We start from the raw sequence: 23,358 nt of genomic DNA on the forward strand, positions 1-23,358 counted from the left end.
ATAAATTTAGAAGTTTTTCTTCTTCTATGTTTTAGAATGGCTTTAGTAGAATAGGTATTAACTCTTCTTCGTTTGGTAGCATTCACCTGTGAACGATCTGGCCCTGGACTGCTGTTTTTTGGGAGTTTTTTGATGACTGATTCAATCGTCTTGCTGGTAATAGGTCTGTTCAAATTTTCTGTTTCTTCCTATTTCTGTTTTCATAGATTATATTTCTCTGAATTTATCCATTTCTTTTAGGTTGTCTAATTTTTGGCATACAGTTTTTCATAATATTCTCTTAAAATTATTTGTATTTCTAGGATGTTAGTTGTTATTTCTCCTTTCATTGGTGATTTTGTTCATTGGAGTCCTTTCACGCTCTCTCTCTCTCTCAGATGAGTCTGGCTAGAGGTTTATCAAATTTGTTGATCTTTTCAAAGAATCAGCTCCTGGCTTCATTGGCTTCATTGGCTTCATTGATCTGCTGTTCTATTTTTTTTAAGTTTCTATATAATTTGTTTCTGGTCTAATCTTTATTATTTCCTTTATTCTGTAAAACCTTTTAGGTTTTGTTTGTTGTTCTTTCTCTAGCTTCTTTCGGTCTAGGGTTTGATTTAAGATTTTTCTACTCATGAGGTAGGCCTATACTGCTATAAATTTCCCTCTTAGAATTGCTTTTGTTGGTGGGGGGTGGGGAGGTTGCCTGGGTGGCCCAGTCTGTTAGGTATCCAACTTTGGGCTTTGGCTCAGGTCATGATCTCAGGGTCATAAGATTGAGTCCACATCAGACTCTGTGCTAGGTGTGGAGCCTACTTAAGATTTTCTGTCTCTTAAAAATAGAACTGCCCTATGACCCAGCAATTGCACTACTGGGGATTTACCCCAAAGATACAGATGCAGTGAATAGGCAGGACACCTGCACCTCAATGTTTATAGCAGCAATGTCCACAATAGCCAAACTGTGGAAGGAACCTCAGTGTCCATCAAAAGATGAATGGGTAAAGAAGATATGGTCTATATACACAATGGAATATTACTCAACCATTAGAAACGATGAATACCCACCATTTGCTTCAATGTGGATAGAACTGGTGGGTATTACGCTGAGTGAAGTCAATCAGAGAAGGACAAACGTTATATGGTCTCATTCATTTGGGGAATATAAAAAATAGTGAAAGGGAATAAAGGGAAAAGGAGAGAAAATGAGTGGGAAATATCAGTGAGGGTGACAGAACATAAGAGACTCCTAACTCTGGGAAACGAACAAGGGGTGGTGGAAAGGGAGGTGGGCAAGGGGATGGGGTGACTGGGTGGCAGGCACTGAGAGGGGCACTTGATAGGATGAGCTCTGGGTGTTATGCTATATGTTGGCAAATTGAACTCCAATATAAAAATATACAAAAAAAAATTTTCCCTCTCCCTCTTCCCCTGCTCTCATTTTCTCTCTCTAGCTCTAAAAAATAAAAATAAATTTAAAAATAATTCTTTTGCTGGATCCCAAAGATTTTGGACTATTGTATTTTCATTTTTGTTTGTTTCCATGTACTTTTTAATTTCATTTATTTCACGGTTGACCCACCCATTGTTTAGTAGCATGTTATTTAGCCTCCATGTATTTGTGGTCTTTCCAGATTTTTTCTTGTGGTTGATTTCTAATTTCATAACATTGTGGTGAGAAAATATGCATGGTAGGACTTTGATCTTTTTTTAATTTCTTGAGGTTTATTTTGTGCCTTAATATGTGATCTCTTCTGGAGAGTGTTCCATGTGTACTTGAAAAGAATGTGTATTCTGCTGCTTTAGGATGGAACATTTTGAATATATCCATTAAATCCATCTGGTCCAGTGTGTTATTCAAAGTCATTGTTTCCTTGCTGATTTTCTGATTGGAATATCTGTCCATTGATGTAAGGGGAGTGTTAAAGTCCCCTACTATTATTGTATTACTATTGAATATTTCCTTTATGCTTGTTATTAACTGTTTTATGTATTTGGGTGCTCCACTATTGGATGTGTAAATAATATTTGCAATCATTATATCTTGTTGGGTTGTTCTGTTTATTATTATATAGTGTCCTTTGTTTCTTTTTAGAGACTTTATTTTAATATCTATTTTGTCCAATAAAAGTATTGCTATTCTGGCTTTCTTTTGACAACCATTTGTACGATTAATATTTCTCCATCTCCTTACTTTCAATCTGCAGGTGTCTTTAAGTCTGTAATGAGTCTTGTGTAAGAAGCCTATAGTTGGGTCTTGTGTTTTTTATCCACTCTTGCACCCTATGTTTTTTGACTAGAGTGTTTAGTCCATTTACATTCAAAGTAGCTATTGATAGGTAGATACATATTTATTGTCGTTTTGTTACTTTAATGGTTGTTTTTATAGTTTTTCTCTGATTCTTTTCTTTCTCTCCTTCATGGCTGGCTGGGGGATTTTCAGTGATATACTTGGGTTCCTTACTCTGTATTTTTTGCATATCTATTACTGTTTTTTGATTTGTGGTTACCATTCGGTTAATATGTAACATCTTTTACATATAGTAGTCCATATTAAGCTGATGGTCACTTATTTTTAAAGTCATTCTTTACTTCTCTCCTCTCTACAATTTAGATATTTGGAATCATTTTTATACTCTTTTATTTTGTGATTCTTATTTTTCTTATTCTTACTTATGGCTTTTGTTTTCCATCGCAGAGTCCGTTAAATCCTTAACCTTCCTTGTAGTTGGTTTAGTGGCCATGAATTCTTTTAACTTTTGTCTGGGAAACTCTTTATCTCTCCTTCTATTCTGAATGATAGCCTTGCTGGGTAAAGTGTTCTTGGCTGCAGAATTTTCCCTTTCTGCACTTTGAATACATCACACTATTCTCTTATGGCCTGCAAAATTTCTGCTGAAAAATCAGCTGATATCTTTATAAGGTTTCCTGTATATGTAACTGTCTTCTTTTCTCTTGATATCTTTAAAATTCTTTATCATTTTTTTTGTCATTTTAATTACTTAGTGTTTTGGTGTGGACCTTCTTGATTGAAGTTTTGGGGAGTCTCTGTGCCTCCTGTATTTGGATCTCTGTGTCTCTCCCCAGATTTGGGAAGTTTTTAGCTATTATTTCTGAAAAGACATTTTCTGCCTCCCTTTCTCTCTCTTCTCTTTCTGGTATCCCTCTAACATGTTATTATGCTTGAAGGACCCACTGAGTTCTATAAGTCTATTCTTGGGGCATCCCAGGTGGCTCAGCTGTTTAGCTCTGCCTTCAGCCCAGGTCATGATCCTGGAGACCCGGGATTGAGTCCCACGCTTCTTGCGGGGAGCCTGCTTCTCCTTCTGCTAGTGCCTCTGCCTCTCTCTCTGCATTTCTCTGCGTCTCTCACGGATAAATAAAAATAAAAAAGAAAGAAGTCTATTCTCATTATGTAGTATTTGTCTCTTACCTGTTCAGCTTGATTGTTTTCCATTATTCTATCCTCCAGGTCACCGATACATTCCTCTGCTTCCTGTAGTGTACTATTTATTACATCCATTATATTTTTAGTTTCATTTATTGAGTTCATCTCTGATATGTAATTTTTTTTATGTTTTTGTCAAGATTCTTACTGATGTCCTCCACCCTTTTCTGAAGTCCAGTGAGTATCTTTATGATCATTACTTTAAATTCTGTATCAGGCATCTTACTTATTTCTTTTTCTCTTAGATATCCTGCTGTGATTTTGTCTTGTTCTTTCATTTGGGACTCTGTCTCATTTGTCTACCTCTCTATGCCCATTTCTGTGTGTTATGAAAGTCAGCTGTATGTTCTGTTCTTGAAAGTAGTGGCTTTACAAAGAAGAGGTCCTGTAGTGCTCTGCAGTGCAGTGTCCCCTATTCACTAGAACCTGGCTCTTCAGAGGAGTCTCCTATGTGTGTTGCTTGCATCCTGCTATGGTGTCTGAGTCACTTTTCATTTCAGTCCAGACATCTGCACTGACTCTTTGCCTGTTGTGGGCTATGTTTGCTTTCTATGTTAGTGAGATCCAGGTAGGCCAGCTCTGAGGGGGTGTGACAGAAGAAGGGCTTGGGGGTGGGGCAGTGGTGTTAGCAAAATTTGCACTGAACTCCTAGTCCTATACCAGATCTCCCAAAGCCAAGTGGCGGCCAGGGTACAGCATATGAGGGTGGTGGTGGCCATCAGGGGCACTTGGTGTCTGGGCTGGACACATGAAGTGTTAGTAAAATTTGCATTGACCCACTAGTCCTAGGCTGGACCTCCCAAAGTGTGGTGGCTGTGAGGGCACAGCATGTAGAAGCACTGGGTAGGTACAGCATTGACAGTGTCAACAAAAATTGCACTGAGCCCAGGGCTAAGTCCAGCAGGCTTGGAGTTGTTGAGTCCTCAGGAGAACTCGTGGGCAAGCCACAGTACACCTCCTGCAGGTGATTTCGCGTTTATGCTGGGGGCCAGGAGAGGAAAATGGCACCTGCCAGCTCCTTTGTTTCCAGAGAAATCTTCCAACACTCTCTGAAATCAGTATAAACAGATCTCCCTCAGTTCTGCAAACTGTCACTTCTATGTTGCCTTTCCTTGGGCTCTTTAAGGGTAAGGACTCTTTAAGGGCTCCCACTAGCCCTCTTTCAAAACTCTAGGCTCCACTTCCTGCTGGTTATACAACTCACAGAATTCAGCTGCTTTGGTTTTCAGGACCAGAGGTTATGGAGATTTGTTTTCTCCGTGTGGGATTCCTGGTGTTTTACCCTCTCTTAAGACTGCAGCTCTCTCCCTCCTATGGGCAGCTCCTGACCACAGTTTCTGCTCTTTCTAACCTCTTGCCATGCAGCTTCTTTACGTTTAATTGTGGAGTTTGTTCTGCTAGTCTTCGGGTAACTCTCTGGTTTATTGACTTGGATGTGAGTGATATCCAGTTGTAAACATGGGACAGGGTGAGCTTAGGGTCCTCCTACTCCACCATCTTCCCATTACCCCCGGAAACATTTTCTAATCTTGCCACCCTTGACAGTGTACCTTTCTGCTTTTTCTTCTCAGCATTGATTCTTCCTATTCATTTGCTAGATTTTTCATGTTGGAAGGACATAGTCTTAGGTTCTAACTCCCTCATTAGTCTCACCTAGTTCTATGGCCGTAGATACCCTCTATACATTGATATCCGAAATCTTCAGGCTTGAATTCTCTCCTGAAGTTCCTACATGTACATCTGAGTATTTGACATTTCTAATGGATTTCAACAGACTTTCAAGCTTACATCTAAAATGCAACTCCTAGTTTATCACTATTTCCTCCACATGCTCCCCTCTCTAATCATCTTCTCATCTCAGCAAATGGCAAGATCAACTACTCAGCTGCTCATGGTAGAAATGGAGGTGTTAGTATTAATTCTGCCATTTCACTTATCTTTCCTTACCGAATCCAATCCATCAACAAGCCCTGCTAACTTTACCTGCAAAACACACCCTAAATCCAATCTCTTCTTTTCATCTCTTTTACTTCCATATTAGTCCAAGACACTATCATCTCTGACCTGGACTATGTAACAGCCTCCTAACATTCCCTGCTTTCACTCTTGCTCAACTAAAATTCAGGCTTCACAGAGAAGTGGGGAAAATCTTTTAAAAAATATGAATTAGAACTCTCATAGATTGCTGGTGGGAGTACGTTGGGAGTACCCATGTTGGAAAACTGTTTAGCAATTTGCTACAAAGTTAACCATATGATCAGCAATTCTACTCTTAGGTATTTACCCAAGAGAAGTGAAAGCACATGTACAAAAAGATTTATATAAGAACATTCATAGCAGCCTTACTCCTAATAACTAAAAACTGAAAATGACCCAACTGTCCTTTAAAAGAATAAACTGAGGTATATTTATACAATGAATAAAAATCAATAAAAAGAATGAAATAGAGATAAATACAATGACATGAATGAATCTAAAAATATTATGTTAAGTCAAAAAAGCAGACATAAAAAAGTCCATATGGTTCCATTTACATGAAATTCAAGACTATGCAAAATTAATCTATCGTAATAAAAATCAGAATAAAGATTGCCTCTGAGTGGGAGGTAGGGAGTGATGCCTGGAAAGGAGCATGAGGAAACTTTCCAGGGTGATGGAAAATTGTATACCTTGACTGGGGTTGTGATTACATGGGAATATATTTGCTGAAATTCATCATCGTACATTTAAAATCTATGTACTTTACTGCATATTAATTATATATCAAATTTTAAAGTGTTATAAAAATGCAAATCCCCAATGGGTGATGATATAGTATCCTTAAAAGGGAGATAATATTACTGCTACCTCATGGGGTGGTTATGAAGTCTAAATGAGATCATATATAAAGCACTTAGAATAGTGCCTAGTATGTAGTAGTAAGTACTCAATATTAATTGATAATTAATATAATTATCATAATATTAGGATAATGATTACCCTACTTTAAACTTTATAATGGCATAAATAATGAAATCCAAAGTCTACATTCTAGCCTACAACATCCTATGTGATCTGGCCCTATCTACATCTTCAATCTCTTCATTATTTCCCTCACTCACTACACTCTATATACACTAGCTTTCTTTCTTTTTACTGAACAATACCACGAACATTCCCATGTGGGGATCTTTGCTATCCCCTTCAGCTTAGAGAGCTCTTTGACAAAGTCTTCACATGTTTTGCTCCTTCTTTTAACTCTGATCTTGGATTAAATACTGCCCGCTTGAAGAGACATTCTTCGACCACTTTATTTTTCATTATCTGTCTCCTCCCAGTGGCACTGCCAGTCTATGAACAGAAACCCTGTCTGACTTGTTCACAGTTGTATCCTTGGTACCTAGAACAATGGCAGGCACCAATAAATATTTGTTAAAAAGAATGAATAAGTGAATAACTTCCAGTTTTCGGACTTGTGCAAGTGAACAGATATTATGTATTCATTTGCTGAGATAAGGGAATACTGGAGGAGTGTGTGCAAGAACATGTTACAATTTACATTTTTAAACACCAAACAAAACAATACTGAACTAAATAATCAAAACCACCAAATTTAGGGTTTTCTGTCCCTGGCAAAAGACTATATTTAGACTATACCAGAGCATTTTGTCAGCTCTTCTCTTGAGTATCTCCTAAAGAAAGAGAGTCTATCTCTGTAATGTTTTTAACCTCTAAATTAAAAATAAAAAAATTTAAAAATTTCTAGCCTTATAATTTGAATTCATGTCTTCCAGAGAATAAAATATATCTCATTAATCCTTAAAATTGTAATGCATGAATATTGCTATTACACTACTCAAGTAGACTATTATACTAGTAGGAGTTATCTTTCCAGGCTATTTTAAACATGTAAAGCTTTTCCTCCTCAATCAAAGGGTCTATAACCAAACCTCAAATTATAGAAACAATGCTGTTATAGTTATTTAATACCAAGTGAAAAAGGCTTTCATTTGAATTTTAAAAAGGAAAGAAAAGTTAAACATTCTAACAAACCTTACCTTCGTTTGCAAATCAGAAACCACAAAGCTGATGCCAAAGCAAAGAAACCAATTCCCAAAGTAACAGCACCAGCAGCCAGAAAATAAGTTAAGTGGTTAAAAAAACCTATACAAATAAATTATAAAAGATTATTTCATGCATGTATCTTCACTCTCAAGGTAAAATTAAGTGACATAATAATTTAAATGATATTACATAGCGTAGTGTTAAGACTAGAAAGTTGGGAGACCCGAATTCTAGGGTCCTGTGCAATTCTAACAAATTTTAAGACTCTGAATTTGAGAATTACACAGGGCCTCATGGAGATTAGGGATCTGACCCTGCCTAGATTTGATACCTAGCTTTTGTTTATTTTTGTACAGCTGTGACCTCTTTTTTTCTTATCTAGCTTTCTCCTTTCCCAGTCTACCTCTAAATTCTTATTTTTCCAGTATCATTCTTCACAGTCCTTCAACAGAAGACACTTTTCATTTTAAAATTTGTATTGTCAATCACTATAAGAAGGCAGATGGAAGGTAATAAAGAATATAAGGAACTTTAAAATATTTTAGACATCTTTGTTTTATCTCTATTTTATCCCAGGAACAATAGATAATCATGGCCAAAAGCTAAATAGAAGTAGTATAAAATAACAGCATATCACATCACAGGTTTATAATTAGAAAAGCCTATAGGAACTATATGGTATAACTTCTTCATTTTACAGATAATAAAATTGAGGTCTAGGTAAGAGAAGCACTTGAACTAAGATTAGGCAGCAGATTAAAGCCAGTCCTCTTTTTTTTCTATTATCTTTTCCCTACTACCAATCATCATTAATACTTGTATGTATTGAAAAGAATTAAAATCTTTAAAAAAAATAAAGGATGCAAGAGGTAGTTATAGTCAAATTGGTCAAGTACTCCATAAGATTCTGAAATGTGATACCTAACCATTAAGCAGGCTGTAGGAAGCTTTCAAAGAAAGCTGTATAGAACATGAAGGGCCTTGAAACAATTTAGGAGTACAGCTGACCCTTAAACAACATGAGGATTAGGGGTGCCAACCTGTGCAGCTATATATCCACATAGAACTTTTGACTCCCTCCAAACTTAACTACTTACATATATACATATATAAACAGTAGCCTACTGTTGACTGGAAGCCTTACCAATAACATAAATAGTCGAGTAACACATATTTTGCAGTCTTACAATAAATAAGCTAGAGAAAAGAAAATGTTATTAAGAAAATCATAGGAAGGAGAAAATACATTAATAGTCCTGTACTATATTGAAAATCATCCACATATAAGTGGACCTGCACAGTTCAAACCCATGTTGTTTAAGGGTCAATTGCATATTACCTGGAAAAAAAGGGTTTAAAATGATTACCACAGGGGAGGTGGGGGGGGGATGGGTTAAATAGATAATAGGGATTAAAGAGGGGGCTTGTGATGAGCACCAGGTGTTGCATAGAAATGCTGAATCCTAAATTGTACACTTGAAACTAATATTACACTATATGTTAACTAATGAATTTAAATAAAATGTTAAAAAATAAAACTAATGGGAGATTTTTATATATGAACATATTATAAGTTCCACTAAAAATATAACGATAAAAACTTTGTTGTTCCCATACTTTTGTTGTTTCCTAAGTAATTTCCAGCTTCCAAGATGGTGCCTCTCAAATCTTAGTTTTCTTTGGGTTCAGAAAATGTCTACATTTGGGAATTATACAAAAAGGTATAGAAGGCTATTAATCAAAGTGATACTTATAATACAAAAAAAAAAAAAACCCTCTAAGTGCACATTAGAAAGGCAACTAAATAGGTAATGATGATGTCACATATGAAAAATATCATATTCTTTAATTATTTAGTGCAGAGTTTCTCAACTTCAATATCATTGATCTTCTGGATCAGATAATTTGTTGTAGGAACTGTCTTGTGCATTGTACCAAAGATGTCTCCAGGCAAATGTATTTTGAGGGGCAAAATGCCCCCAGTTGAGAATCACTGGCATCGTTGTATAATGAAATATCAGATAGTGTTCATTGATAAAAGCAAGATAAGTAGGGCACCTGGGTGGCTTAGTCAGTTAAGCATCTGCCTTTGGCTCAGGTCATGATCCCAGGGTCCTGGGATCAAGCCCCACAAGGAGCTCCCTGCCTAGCAAGGAGTCTGCCTTTCCTCTCCCTTTTGCCCCGCCCTGGGCTTGTGTGCTCTCTTTTGCTCTCTCTCTCAAATACATCAAGCAAGCAAGATACATAAAATATGTATTCTTAAAAGTTTAAAAAGACATAGTTCTACTCAAATATAAGATAAAAATTTCTAGGGGCACCTGGCCAGCTCAGTTGGAAGAGCATGTGACTCTTGATCTCAGGGTCATAAATCTGAGCCCTCACATAGGGTGCAACAATTACTTAAATAAAACTTTGGGCGAAAAAAGAGAAAGATTTCTATGGACAATAAAATAAAATAAAATAAAAGCAACAGATAAATAAGTAGAGGCTAAAACCACAGGCATATGAAGCACTGAGATCTGGAAGCGAGAATTAGCTAGAAGCAGAGAATATCACCGAGACAAGACCTTGACCGAATCATCCTCTGGTGCTGTGAATGACTCTACTACATTAACAAAAGCTCTGAGGGAAGGGGTTCCAGAACCACTAATAGGAGACTAAGACAGAATCTTGGAAAATTAAAAATTCAAAAATTTTAAGATAAATTCATCGAACACAATTAATGAGATGAAAGATAACACTGAGAAACTCATCTAATTACTGTGGGACCCAGGAAACTGAACAAAATCCCCTACCCCTGGACAAGCAGAGCAGTACTGGCTCTATTTCGGGCTCTACCCGCCTTGTGCTGACCTGCTCATTACTTAGGGCACTGCCCCACCCTAGTCAAAGACCAGGACATACCCTAACCGGAAATCCGGCTCAGAGGACCAGCATGACTGTGAAACTTTCTGCGTATCCCATTGGCCACTGGCCCCTATAAAGTTGCTAAGCCTCTTAGTCTCAGGGTCCAAGTCCCTGCTCCGCTGTGTCGGCTATACTTGGACCCAGGCTCGAGCTTGTAAATAAACCCTCGTGTGATTGCATCGGTGTCGGCTCCTTGGCGGTTTCTCCAATTCGCGATCTTGGGCACAACAATTACATAAAGAAATGAAAAATATAAGGAAATTGTGAGACTTAGAGAAAATTAAGAGTATATAATGTAAAAGTAACAGAGATTCCAAAAGAAAAAATAGTAGCAGAGAAGCAATATTCAGAGAAATAATCTAAGAAGGATTTTACTTTAATTTTAAAAAAATTTATATAGTAAAATTCATGTGTGTGTATTTGTGTGCAATTCTGTTAAGTTTTGACAAATACAAAAAATATTTGTCACAGCACCATAACCAAGTTATGTGACACTTCCATCGCCTCCCAAAATTCCCTCAAAATTGCCTCTTAGTGGTCAAGTTCTAATTACTGGCAACCATTGTTTATTTTCCATCCCTATTCTCCATCCTTATACTTTTGCCTCTTCCAGGAATGGAATCATACAGCATATGGCCTTTTGAATCTGGCTTTTTTCACTCAGTGTAATGCATCTGACATTCACCCACATTGTAGCATGTATCAATAATTTTTTTTTTAAGATTTTTAAATTTATTTATTCAGAGAGAGAGAGGGAGAGAGGCAGAGACACAGGCAGAGGGAGAAGCAGGCTCCATGCAGGAAGCCTGACATGGGACTTGATCCCGTGTCTCCAGGATCACACGCCGGGCTGCAGGCAGCACTAAACCGCTGCGCCACCGGGGCTGCCCAATAATTTGTTTCTTTTTATTGCTGAGTAACATTCCATTTTACAGATGTACCATTTGGTTGTTTCCAGTTTGGGGCTGTTAGATTAAAGCTGCTATACATTTGCATAAAGGTGTTTGTTTGAACATAAATTTTTATTTCAGTAGGGTCATATAGCAAATGCATATTTAAATGTGTAAGAACCTGCCAAATTGCTTTCCAAAGTGTCTGTACCATCTTGCTTTCCCACCAGCATTATATGACAGTGCCACTTGCTCTGTATCACTGCCACCACTTGGTTACTGTTAGTTTTATTTCAGCCATTCTAACATGTACAATGTTATCTCACTGTGGTTTTAATTTGTATTTCCTTAATGAATAATGATTTTGAGCATCTTTGCATGTGCTTATTTGCCACCCATATATCTTCTTTAGTGAATATTTGTTTAAATCTTTGCTGATCTTTTAGACTTCAAGTCCTCGGTCAGATACGTGATTTGGAAATATTCTCATCACATCTATGGCTTGTCTTTTCAATTATCTTAAGAGTGTCTTTCATAGAGCAAAACTTTCAAATTTTGGTGATGTCTAATTTATTAACTTTTTGCTTATAGAGATTATGCTATGGTCCTATCTGAGAAGAACTCTTTGCCTAACCCAAGCCAGAAGTTTTCTCCTATGTTTTCCTATAAATGATTTATAGTTTCATGTTTTACATTTAATTTATGATTCATTTAGAATTATTTTTTTACATAAGGTATAAGGCATAGGTCCTTTTTTTTCCCTGTGGATATGTATACCCAGTGGTTCCAATACCATATGTTGAAAAGATTATCCTTTCTACACTGAGTTGCCTTTGCACCCTTGTCAAAAATCAAGTAGCTATATTTGTGTCCATCTATTTCTGGAATCTCTATTCTGTCCCCTTGATATATATTGTCTATCCTTTTGCCAACAACAATAACTAAATTCATGTTGTAAATACTACATGCCAGGCACTGTTCAATGTATTATATATTTAAACTCATTTAATTCTCACAACAACTTGGGAGTTAAGTACTTAAAATTTCCTCATTTTACAGATGCAGAAACAGATGAGGCAAAATAAGGTTAAGGAACTTGCTTGAAGGCACACAACCGCTAAGTGAGGGAAAGATAGTAATCTAAATATTGCTAAGGTCCTGCGTTATCTAGATTGGGTGGAGAATAGAGACCCTAATATCTTTAGATTTGTTAGAAAAAAGTCAGTTAAGTATTTAAGGATATCATAAAGAAGAATATCTAAATGGCCAATAAACATATGAAAATTTCATTAACAATCAGGGAATTACCAATTAAACCATAATGAGATAATAACAACTACTCTATATGAGCCTAAAATGAAAAGGACAGAAAATGTCAAGTGTTGCCAAGGAGGCAGAAAAACCAACCTGAATTCTCATTCACTGTTGGTGTGAATATGGTTTTGTACAATACTTTGGAAAATTGTTTGGCTCTATTATTAAACCTGAACATATGCATGACCCAACAATTTTTAGACATATACCAAAATGAAACACACACACACACACACACACACATATATACATTCAGAAAAATATGTATTAGAGTGTTTATAGTATCATTATTTGAAAGAGCCACAAATTGGAAACTGCACTAATACCCATCAATTTTTGAATGGATAAATTTTAAAAACTGAATTAAGAAAACAAAATATCCTATAAATGGGAAAGAATAGACTACAATTATATACAATTATGCACAACAAAATAGATAAATTTCATAAATAATGGTGGGCAAAAGAAGGCCAAAATAAAATTCAAACACAGTTATCTGGGGAATTTAGGAATGCTGATAATGTTCTGTTTCTTGAGCAGAGTGTTGGTCACATAAATGTGTTCAGTGAAAATTCATCAAGGTTATGAATAATGAATATGATTTATGAATAAACTATATATATATCAGCATGAAGAGAACTGAAAATGTAATGTTCAGTGCAAAAAGCAATTCCCATAAATCTGTATTCAATTATTCCAATTATGTACTGTCCATGTATGCACATTAAAAGAAAACACAAAATAATACTATTTTTAAAAAACATTAATACAAGTATTAAAATACATTAAATTCATGATATTTGTTGTGTCTGGAGAAGGGATGAGGGGAATGAGACTCTGGATGGAACATAAACTTAGACTTTATCTGTAATGTTTTATTTCTTTAAAATATTAAATATCTGAAGCTTATATGACCAAAAAATATGTATTTAGTGTTTGTTATCCTTTGTCCTTTTCCTTTTTTTCACTATTCTGTTTTCCAAAAAATTTTAAATATATATATAAATAATACAAATTCACTTTTGTGAAGAAAGGAGGAAGGAAGGAAGGGAGAGAAATATTTGTATAAGGAAAATAATCAACAGTGGTTATCCCTAGGGTAAGGGCTTATAGTTACAATTCTCTACTCTAAACCATTGTGTGTGTGTGTGTGTGTGTGTGTGTGTGTGAGTATTTTCTACCATGAGTGTCTTAGAAAAACCAAAAAAAATTTTTTTGAAGTTTCCTATATAATGATACTTTACTTAGATGCTAGAAGTCTCTTTCTAGAACTTTCTTTATTGTTATCCCTATGACTATAGCCCACTTAACTTTCTCTTACTAAAGATCTCTGCCCTCCTCTTTATCTTTTTTCTTTTCTTTTCAAATCTCCATTAGGGAAGAAAATGGGTGTGATTAGGACAGCATCATAGTCCCTGGTTCAAATAGGTCATTTACATCTCAGGGAAGTCCCGATGAGGTATAAAGAATCTAAAAGTTTCCAAACCAATTTACCAAAAGAAAGACAAATTATATATTTGTTAATACCTTTAACAAGTCACATGTTCTCTGTAAAATGAAAAGACTGGACTTTGTAATCATTAAGATCCCCTCCTTAAAGTTTTAGTCAATATACATATTTTTAAAAAACATTATATGCAAAAATAGTATTTTTACTTTCTTGATTCTGCTTTTAAGTGTTTTGTCTAAAGTAATGAGTCCATTGGGGTGACTCAGTTGGCTGGGCAGTAGGCTCTTGATTTCAGCTCTGGTCAAGATCTCAGAGTCCTGAGATTGAGCCTGCTCAGTGGGGAGTCTGCTTGAGGATTCTTTCTCTCTCTCTCCCTCTCCCCCTGCTCATGTGTGCCCTCTCTCTAAATAAATAAATAAATAATGATTCTTCACTTTCAGCAGGTACTCTATCATATCACCTGTTTCTTTGTCTTTAATAATTACTACTGTAAATAATTTTCTTTACTGGTTGTCTATTCTGTCTTCCTCTACCAGAAGATAAGTCTTTTTCATTATGGTATTCTTAGAGTTTAGAATAATGACTGCTTACTTGAGAAGTGATTGAATATTCAATAAATGAATGACAGGCACTGTGCTAAATGCTAGTATTACAAAAATTAATAAAATAAGTATGTTGTTTATAAGCATGTAATAGTATAAGTATGTATATAGGAACGTCATACATGTAAAAAGGAATAAATGCAATTAAAAAGTATATAGGTGTTTTTTTATATATATAGGTGTTTTAATGGAAGAAATAAGTACAAAATGTGGACACAAGTACATCTATAGAAAGGGTAAATTTTAAAAAGCTCCATAATTTAGTTAAACACTGCCTGAGAACTTTCTATTGCCAAATCTTTGTCAAGAATTGGTGATTGATTGTTGGTGGGAATGTGAACTGGTCCAGCCATTCTGGAAAACTGCATGGAGTTAAAAATAGAACTATCCTATGACCCAGCAATTGCACTACTGGGGATTTACCCCAAAGATACAGATGCAGTGAAATGGTAGGACACCTGCTCCCCAATTTTATAGCAGCAATGTCCACAATAGCCAAACTGTGGAAGGATCCTCGGTGCCCATCAACAGATGAATGGATAAAGAAGATGTGGTCTATATACACAATGGAATATTACTCAGCCATTAGAAACGACAAATACCCACCATTTGCTTCGACTTGGATAGAACTGGAGGGTATTATGCTGAGTGAAGTAAGTCAATTGGAGAAGGACAAACATTATATGGTCTCATTCATTTGGGGAATATAAAAAATAGTGAAAGGGAATAAAGGGGAAAGGAGAGAAAATGAGTGGGAAATATCAGTGAGGGTGACAAAACATGAGAGACTCCTAATTCTGGGAAACGAACAAGGGGTAGTGGAAGGGGAGGTGGGTGGGGTGTTGGGTGACAGGGTGACTGGGTCACTGTGGGGGGCACTTGACGGGATGAGCATTGGATGTTATGCTATATGTTGGCAAATAGAACTCCAATAAAAAATATACAAAAAACTGGTGATTGAAAGATGAAACACATGATCATGGAGTTTATAATCTGTAGTAAACAAGACATTTAATTGGATATATTCATTAAAATATTCCAAGTGCTATAATAATGACCTTTGACAGTGCTAAGATAACAGAGGCAGTTTGATCAACTGCAGGTAGAGTCCTAGAGATAATATCTGAGCTGAATCTTACAGAATGAGTAAGAGAAGCTAGGCAAGAACATTAAGTCTTAAATCAGGTTATGATTCTTCAATCTTAAAATAAATAACGGTGGCACCCTCCAGCTTATAGGTCAGTTGATCTTTTGTTTTGTTTTTACCATTTGCAGCCTAAACTTTTAAAATGAGAATTTCAACTTCTTCATGTCTATTTCCAAGGTCATTAATAACTTCATTAACATAAAAATTAAAAGGTCACTATTGGCCACTCTTTTGCCTTGGCATCAGTAAACTATATTCACTTAGTTTTTCTTCCATTTATATATCTATACCTTTATTGACTTTGTAGGTCTCTCTTTGTTAGTTCATCTATCCTTTAACAGGTCTCTATATCTAATATATTCTTCATATTAATATAAAGGATATATGTTTATATAGCTATAACTGCATATATTTACATATATATATATATCCTTTAACATATCTAAATCTAGACAGGTATGCAGGCAGATACATAGAGGTATTTAGAGGATATAGATAGATATTAATGTTACCTATAAACACCTATATCTATATTTTTTCCCAGAATTACTAGGTACTTTTTTTTTAATTACTAGGTACTTATACCAGGAGTGTTTTCAGATTATTTTTTGCAATTATTCCAGCACTACAAGTTCTGTTTTATTCTTTGAGTATTCGCAAATTACCTGTTTATTATACTTTTTAAGTTTTGACAGATTTCAGTCTCAAGTTTACTCCAATTCAACAAAAATCTTTCTTTTTAAATATTTTATTTATTTATTTATTTATTTGAGAGAGGTGAGCAAGTTGGGGAAGAACAGAGGGGGAGGGAGAAGGAGGAAAAATAGTCTCAAGCAGACTCTGTGCTTGTGAAGCCCCATGTGGGGCATAATCTCATGATCCTGAGATCATGATGTAAGTGAATACCAAGTTGGTCACAACTGACTGTGCCATCCAGGTACCCCATCAAGAAAAAATCTTTTGAGCACCAAATATGTGTAGAATACTGTTTCAGACACCAAGTGAGGGATAAAGAGCTATTTAAATAAGAATGAATCCTTGCCTTGAAGGCGTAAAAATCTATAATTTGATATAAATAAGGCTCATATGCAACCAGTATAAAAAGTTGACCATACATTTTTTGTTTTTGTTTTATATATATATATATATATTATTTTTTATTAAAGTTCAATTTGCCAACATATAGTATAACACCCAGTGCTCATCCCATCAAGTGCTCTCCTCAGTGCCCATGACCCAGTCACCTCACCCCCCCGCCCACCTCCCCTTCCACTATCCCTTGTTCATTTCCCAGAGTTAGGAGAGTCTCATGTTTTGTCATCCTAATTCTTCCCACTCATTTTTATTTGGTATTTGTTCTAAGTGGTTAAAAGAATAACTAGACGTGTCCTGTGAATATGGAAAAGTTACTGTGCTAATGGGACTTTAATGTTCTTATTTGAAAAATGGGAGTCATACTATCTATCTTACACAATTAGGATTAGAAATAAATGAGATAATATTGGAAGGATTTAATAACAACAACAAAAAAAACAGGAATACATCTCAAACTTAACATGCATATACCAGGCCATAAAGCAAGATTCAACAAGTTTTGTAGAATCATTATTACACATACCACATTCTCTAAGAATAATACAATTAATTTTGAAATTAATAACAATATATACCCTGAGAAAAGCTCCCATACTTGTGGCAATTTAAACTCACATTATAAATAACTCATGCATTAATGAAGAAATCAGTGGAAGTTGAAAATACATAGAGGTAATAATAATGATATATGTACAAATACTTGTAGCAACAGAGCTGGAGCTAGATTCAAGGAAAATGTATGGCTCTAATCACATATATTAGAAAAGGAAGCTGAAAGATAACGAGCTTATTATCCAAATTATAAGTTGAAAAAGACCAGCAAAATAAGCCCAAGTAATATAATGAAAATAATGAACAGAAGTTAATGGGATAAAACTAAGATTTTTGGTAAAGACTAATAAGATTGACAAATCTCTAGTTAGATTAATAACCAAGTAAAAAAAGGTATAGTAAACAATATTTAAAATGAAGAAAGAGAACATAATTACAATTACATCAGAGATTAAAATAAGAACATACTTTGAAAAATTTTCTAATACATTTTAAAACTTACACAAAGTTATATGTACCTAAAAAGTGACTTACAAAAAGTGACTCAAGAAGTAACAGAAAACCTAAATGAACATGTATCCATTAAACTGAATCAGCAGTTACAAAATTTCCCCCAAAGAAAACAGCAGGCCCCAATAACTTTACAATTTCTACTGTATACCCATGATGCAAGTATTTCTTATCTTATACAAGCTCTTCCAGAAAATAGAAAGAGATTGCTGGTTGTTTGTCCAAATACATTTTCCTCTTCTTCCCAGGCAAAAGCTAGACTACATGTCCCAGCTTCCCATACCATTAGGTGAAGCCATATGACAGAGTTCTAACCAATGGAATTTGAATGGAAGTGATGTCATAAAAACCTCTTGAGAACCCTTCTCCATGTTCTTTCTCCCTTTAGGCTTGACTGGGATGGAAATTATCCCCAGGGAACTTTGGAGCCATAAGTCCTCATGGATCTAATTAATATTTATAGAGCACTCAACGCAAATAAAATGAAAACACAACCTATCAGGATTTGTGGGATACCTCTAAAGCACAATTTAGAGGAAAACTTACACCAAAAAAACTGCAATATTAGGGGGAAAACATGTGAAAAACCTTAAAAACTAAAGTAAAGCAGATTAAGCCCAAAGTAAACAGAAGAAAGAGTATTAAAAACTAAAGTGAAAACCAATGGAGTAGAAAACAGAAAACAATCCAGATGGTAAAGAACTAGTAATAGATATGCAAAAGATAAAGAGAAAGGAATCCAAGTACATCACTAAAGAAAGTCAGCAAACCATGGAAGAGAGGAGAATAAAGGATCTAGGAAATCTAGAGAAACCATAAAATAATTAAAAAATGGCAATAAATACATATCTATCAATAATTACTTTGAATGCAAATGGACTAACTGTTCCAATCAAAAGACACGGGGTAAAAGAGTAGATTAAAGAAACAAGATATCCCCCCCCCAAATGCTGCCTACAAGAGACTCATTTGAGACCGAAAGACACCTGAAGATTGAAAGTGCAGAGATGAAGAAACATTCATCATACAAAGGAGTCAAAAGAAAGAGTAGCAAGACTTATACTGGACAAAATAGACTTTAAAACAAAAACTATAACAGACAAAGAACAGTATATAATAATAAACAGAACAATCAATTAAGAAGATATAACAATTGTAAATATTTACATATCCAATATGGGAGTACCCAAATACATAAAATAGTTAATAGCAAACATAAAGAATCAACAGTAATACAATAATAGTAGGGAACTTTAACACCCCACTTACATTGATAGACAAATTATTCAAACAAAATAAACAAGGAGACAGTGACTTTGAATGACACACTGGACCAGATGGAGTTAACAGATATATTCAGAACATTCCATCCTAAAGCAGAATACACATTATTTTCAAGTACACATGGAACATTCCCCAGATGAGATCACATATTAGGCGACTAAATAAGTCTCAAAACTGAAAAAAATCAAAGTCATACCATGTATTTTTTTTTTTTACCACAATGCTATGAAACTAGGAAAACCATGGAGAAATCTAGGAAGACCACAAACACATGGAGGTTAAATAACATGCTACTAAACAATGAATGTGTCAACCACAAAATAAAAAAAGAAATAAAAAATTACATGGAAACAAGTTAAAATGAAAACACAGCAATCCAAAATCTTTGGGATGCAGCAAAAGCAGTTCTAAGGGGGAAGTTAATAGCAATACAGGCCTACCTCAACAGGAAAGAAAATTTTCAAATAAACAACCTAACCTTATGTCTAAAGGATCTAAAAAACAAACAAACAAACAAACAAACAAACAAAACTCAAACCCAGGAAAAAGAAAGATATAATAATATTAGGCAAAATTAGTGATATAGAAACTAAAAAATCAATAGAACAGATCAATAAAACCAGGAATTGGTTCTTTGAAAAGATCAACAAAATTGATAAACCTTTAGCCAGGCTTATCAAAAAAGAGAGGGAGAGAGAGAGAGAGAGAGAGAGAAAGCATGAGAGAACCCAAATAAAATCACTAACAAAAGGAGAAATAATAACCAACATCACAGAAATACAATTATAATAGAATATTATGAAAACCTATATGCCAAGAAACTGAACAACTCAGACAAAATGGATAAATTCTTAGAAGCATACAACCTATCAAAACTAAGCAGGATGAAATAGAAAATGTAAATAGATCTATTACCAACAATGAAATTGAATCCATAATCAAAATATTCCCAAAAAATAAAGGACCAGGATTGGACAGCTTCACAGGTGAATGTTGCCAAACATTTAAAGAGAGCTAATACCTATTCTTTTCAAACTCTTCCAACAAGTAAAAAGGAAGGAAAACTTCCAAATTCTATGAGGCCAGCATTACCTGATACCAAAACCAGATAAAGACACCACAAAATAAAGAGCAGTGAACACAGATGCAAAAATCTCAACAAAATATTAGTAAACAGAATCCAACAATACATTTAAAAAATCATTTATAATAATCAAGTGGAATTTACTCTGGCAATGCAATGGTGGTACAATATTGATAAAACAATCAATGTAATATGCCACATCAATAAGAGAAAGAACATGTCCACAATAGCCAAACTGTGGAAGGAGCCTCGGTGTCCATCAAAAGATGAATGGATAAAGAAGATGTGGTTTATGTATACAATGGAATATTAGAAACAACAAATACCCACCATTTGCTTCAATGTGGATGGAACTGGAGGGTATTATGCTGAGTGAAGTAAGTCAATTGGAGAAGGACAAACATTATATGTTCTCATTCATTTGGGGAATATAAATAATAGGGAAAGGGAATAGAAGGGAAGGGAGAAGAAATGTGTGGGAAATATCAGAAAGGGAGACAGAACATAAAGACTCCTAACTCTGGGAAACGAACTAGGGGTGGTGGAAGGGGAGGAGGGCGAGGGGTGGGGGTGAATGGGTGACGGGCACTGAGGGGGGCACTTGACGGGATGAGCACTGGGTGTTATTCTGTATGTTGGTAAACTGAACACCAATAAAAAATAAATTTATTAAAAAAATAAGAGAAAGGACAAAAAAACAGGATCATTTCTTTGTTAAGTTTTTATTTGTATTTCAGTTAGTTAACATACAGTTTAATATTAGTTTCAGGTGTACAACATAGTGTTTCAACACTTCCATATAATAACCGGTGCTCCTTACAACAAGTGCACTCCTTAATCCCCATCATCTATTTAACCCTCCCTCCTACCCACCTCCATTCCGGTAACCATCACTTTGTTCTTTATAGTTAACAGTCTATTTCTTAGTTTGTCTCTCTCTCTTTCCCTTCCCTTGGTTGTTTTGTCTCTTAAATTCCACACATTTGTGAAATCATTTGGTTTTTATCTTTATTTGACCTATTTCACTTATTATAATGCTCTCTAGCTCCATTTATGTCATTACAAATGACAAGAGTTCATTCTTTTTTATGGCTGAATAATATTTCATTATATGTGCATGTGTATACATACATACATATATACATATATATACACATACATACTAGTTTTTCTTTATCCATTAATCAGTCAATGGACACTTGAGCTGTTTCCATAATTTGGCTGTTGTAGATAGCTGCTATAAATATCACGGTGCATCCCTGTGAACACATTTAATGCAATCCCTATCAAAATACCAACAACATTTTTCACAGACCCAGAACAAACTATCCTAAAATTTGTATGGAGTCACAGAAGACCTCAAATAACAAAAGCAATTTCGAGAAAAAAAAGCAAGACTAGAGGCATCACAATTATATTATAAAGCCGTAGTGATTTGAACAGTATGGTACTAGCATAAAAACAGACACACTGGTCAATAGAAAGAGACTAGAAAACCCAGAGTAGAAAACCCAGAAATAAACTCACAATTATATGATCAATTAATCTTTAACAAAGAAGGAATGAATATACAACAAACAAAAGGGACAATTTCACAACAAATGGTGCTGGAAAAACTGGACAGCCACATGCAAAAGAATGAAGCTGGATCACTTCCTTTGACAGATACAAAAATAGATTCAAAATGGATTAAAGACCTATATGTGAGACCTGAAACCATAAAAATTCTAGAAGAGAGCACAGGCTCTCTGACATTGGATCTAAGCAATATTTTTCTAGATATGTCTCTTGAGGCAAGGGAAATAAAAGAAAAAACAAACTATTGTGATTATATCAAAATAAAAAGTTTCTGCACAGTGAAGGAAACAATCAACAAAACTAAAAGGCAACCTAGGGAATGGGAAAAGATCACTTGCAAATGATATATCTGATAAAGGGTTAGTGTCTAAAATATATAAAGAACTATAACAACTCAATACCCTAAAACCAAATAATCCAATTAAAAATGTGTAGAAGACAAGAACAGACATTTCTCCAAAGAAGACATCCAGATGGCCATCAGACACATGAAAAGATGCTCCACACTACTGATCCTCAGGGAAATGCAAATCAAAACCACAATGAGATATCACCTCACACTTGTCAGTATGGCTAAACATAAAACACAAGAAATAAATATTGGCAAGGATGTGGAGAAAAAGGAACCCTCTTGTACTGTTGATAGTAATGCAAACTGGTGCAGCCACTGTGGAAAACTGTATGCAGTTTCCTCAAAAAGTTAAAAATAGAACTACCCTTTGATCCAGTGTTGTACTACTGGTTATTATTTACTCCCAAAACACAAAAACACTAATTAAGACAGAAAGATGCATCCCCATGTTTATTGCAGCAGTAGTTTCAGTAGACAAACTATGGAAGCAGTCAAATGTTCATCGATAGCTGCGTGAATGAACAAGATGTGGTATACCAACAGAAACATGAAAACATGCTCAATATCAATCATCATCAGGGAAATGTGTATCAAAGCCACAATGAGACATCACCTCATACCTGTTATAATCACTAACATTAAAAAGAAACAACAAATGTTGGCAAAGATATGGAGAGAAAGGAACGCTGGTGAACCGCTGGTGGGAAAGTAAATTGGTAAAACCACCGTAGAAAACAGAATGGTGGATCCTCAAAAAATTACAAATAGAATGACCATACATTCCCATACTTCCACTATTGGCTGTTTACCCAGAGAAAATGAAAACACTAATTCCAGAATATGTGTGTACCCCTAGGTTTATTTCAGCATGATTTACATGGAAGCAATCTAAGTACCCGTGAGTAAATGAATGGATAAGTAAAATGTGGTGTACATGCACACAATGGAATGTTACACAGCCATAAAGGGGATGAGATTATGCCACCTGAGACAACATGGATGGACCTAAAGGTTATTGTGCTAGGGGTGGGGCCAGATGGCAGGGGAGTGGGGTCCTCAACCCTGGGTGGCTCAGCTGTTTAGCACCTGCCTTGGGCTCAGGGTGTGATCCTGGAGTCCCGG

General features: G+C 35.3%; 1 protein-coding gene across 4 annotated transcripts in view; it reads right to left on the bottom strand.

Annotated features, from left to right (window-relative positions):
- The window catches only part of C13H1orf185 (chromosome 13 C1orf185 homolog), a 33,011-nt gene extending 13,842 nt beyond the window's left edge, over positions 1 to 19,169 (bottom strand). The window contains exons 1-2 of one of the 4 annotated variants that reach the window (XR_013350351.1): positions 18,222 to 19,169; positions 7,465 to 7,570 (exon numbers count right to left, since the gene is read on the bottom strand). Coding sequence is in view for 3 of the 4 variants with exons in the window: in XM_077844984.1 (XP_077701110.1) it covers positions 7,465 to 7,570; positions 18,222 to 18,309 (194 nt within the window). In the remaining variant the exon portion in view is untranslated. Of the gene's footprint in view, positions 1 to 7,464; positions 7,571 to 18,089 lie in introns of all 4 variants that reach the window. The other 3 variants (XM_077844984.1, XM_077844985.1, XM_077844986.1) reach the window with 3 other exon arrangements.
- Positions 19,170 to 23,358: the final 4,189 nt, after the last annotated feature.

The sequence above is a fragment of the Canis aureus genome, chromosome 13 (genome assembly GCF_053574225.1).
Source record: "Canis aureus isolate CA01 chromosome 13, VMU_Caureus_v.1.0, whole genome shotgun sequence".
Lineage (NCBI taxonomy): Eukaryota > Metazoa > Chordata > Mammalia > Carnivora > Canidae > Canis > Canis aureus.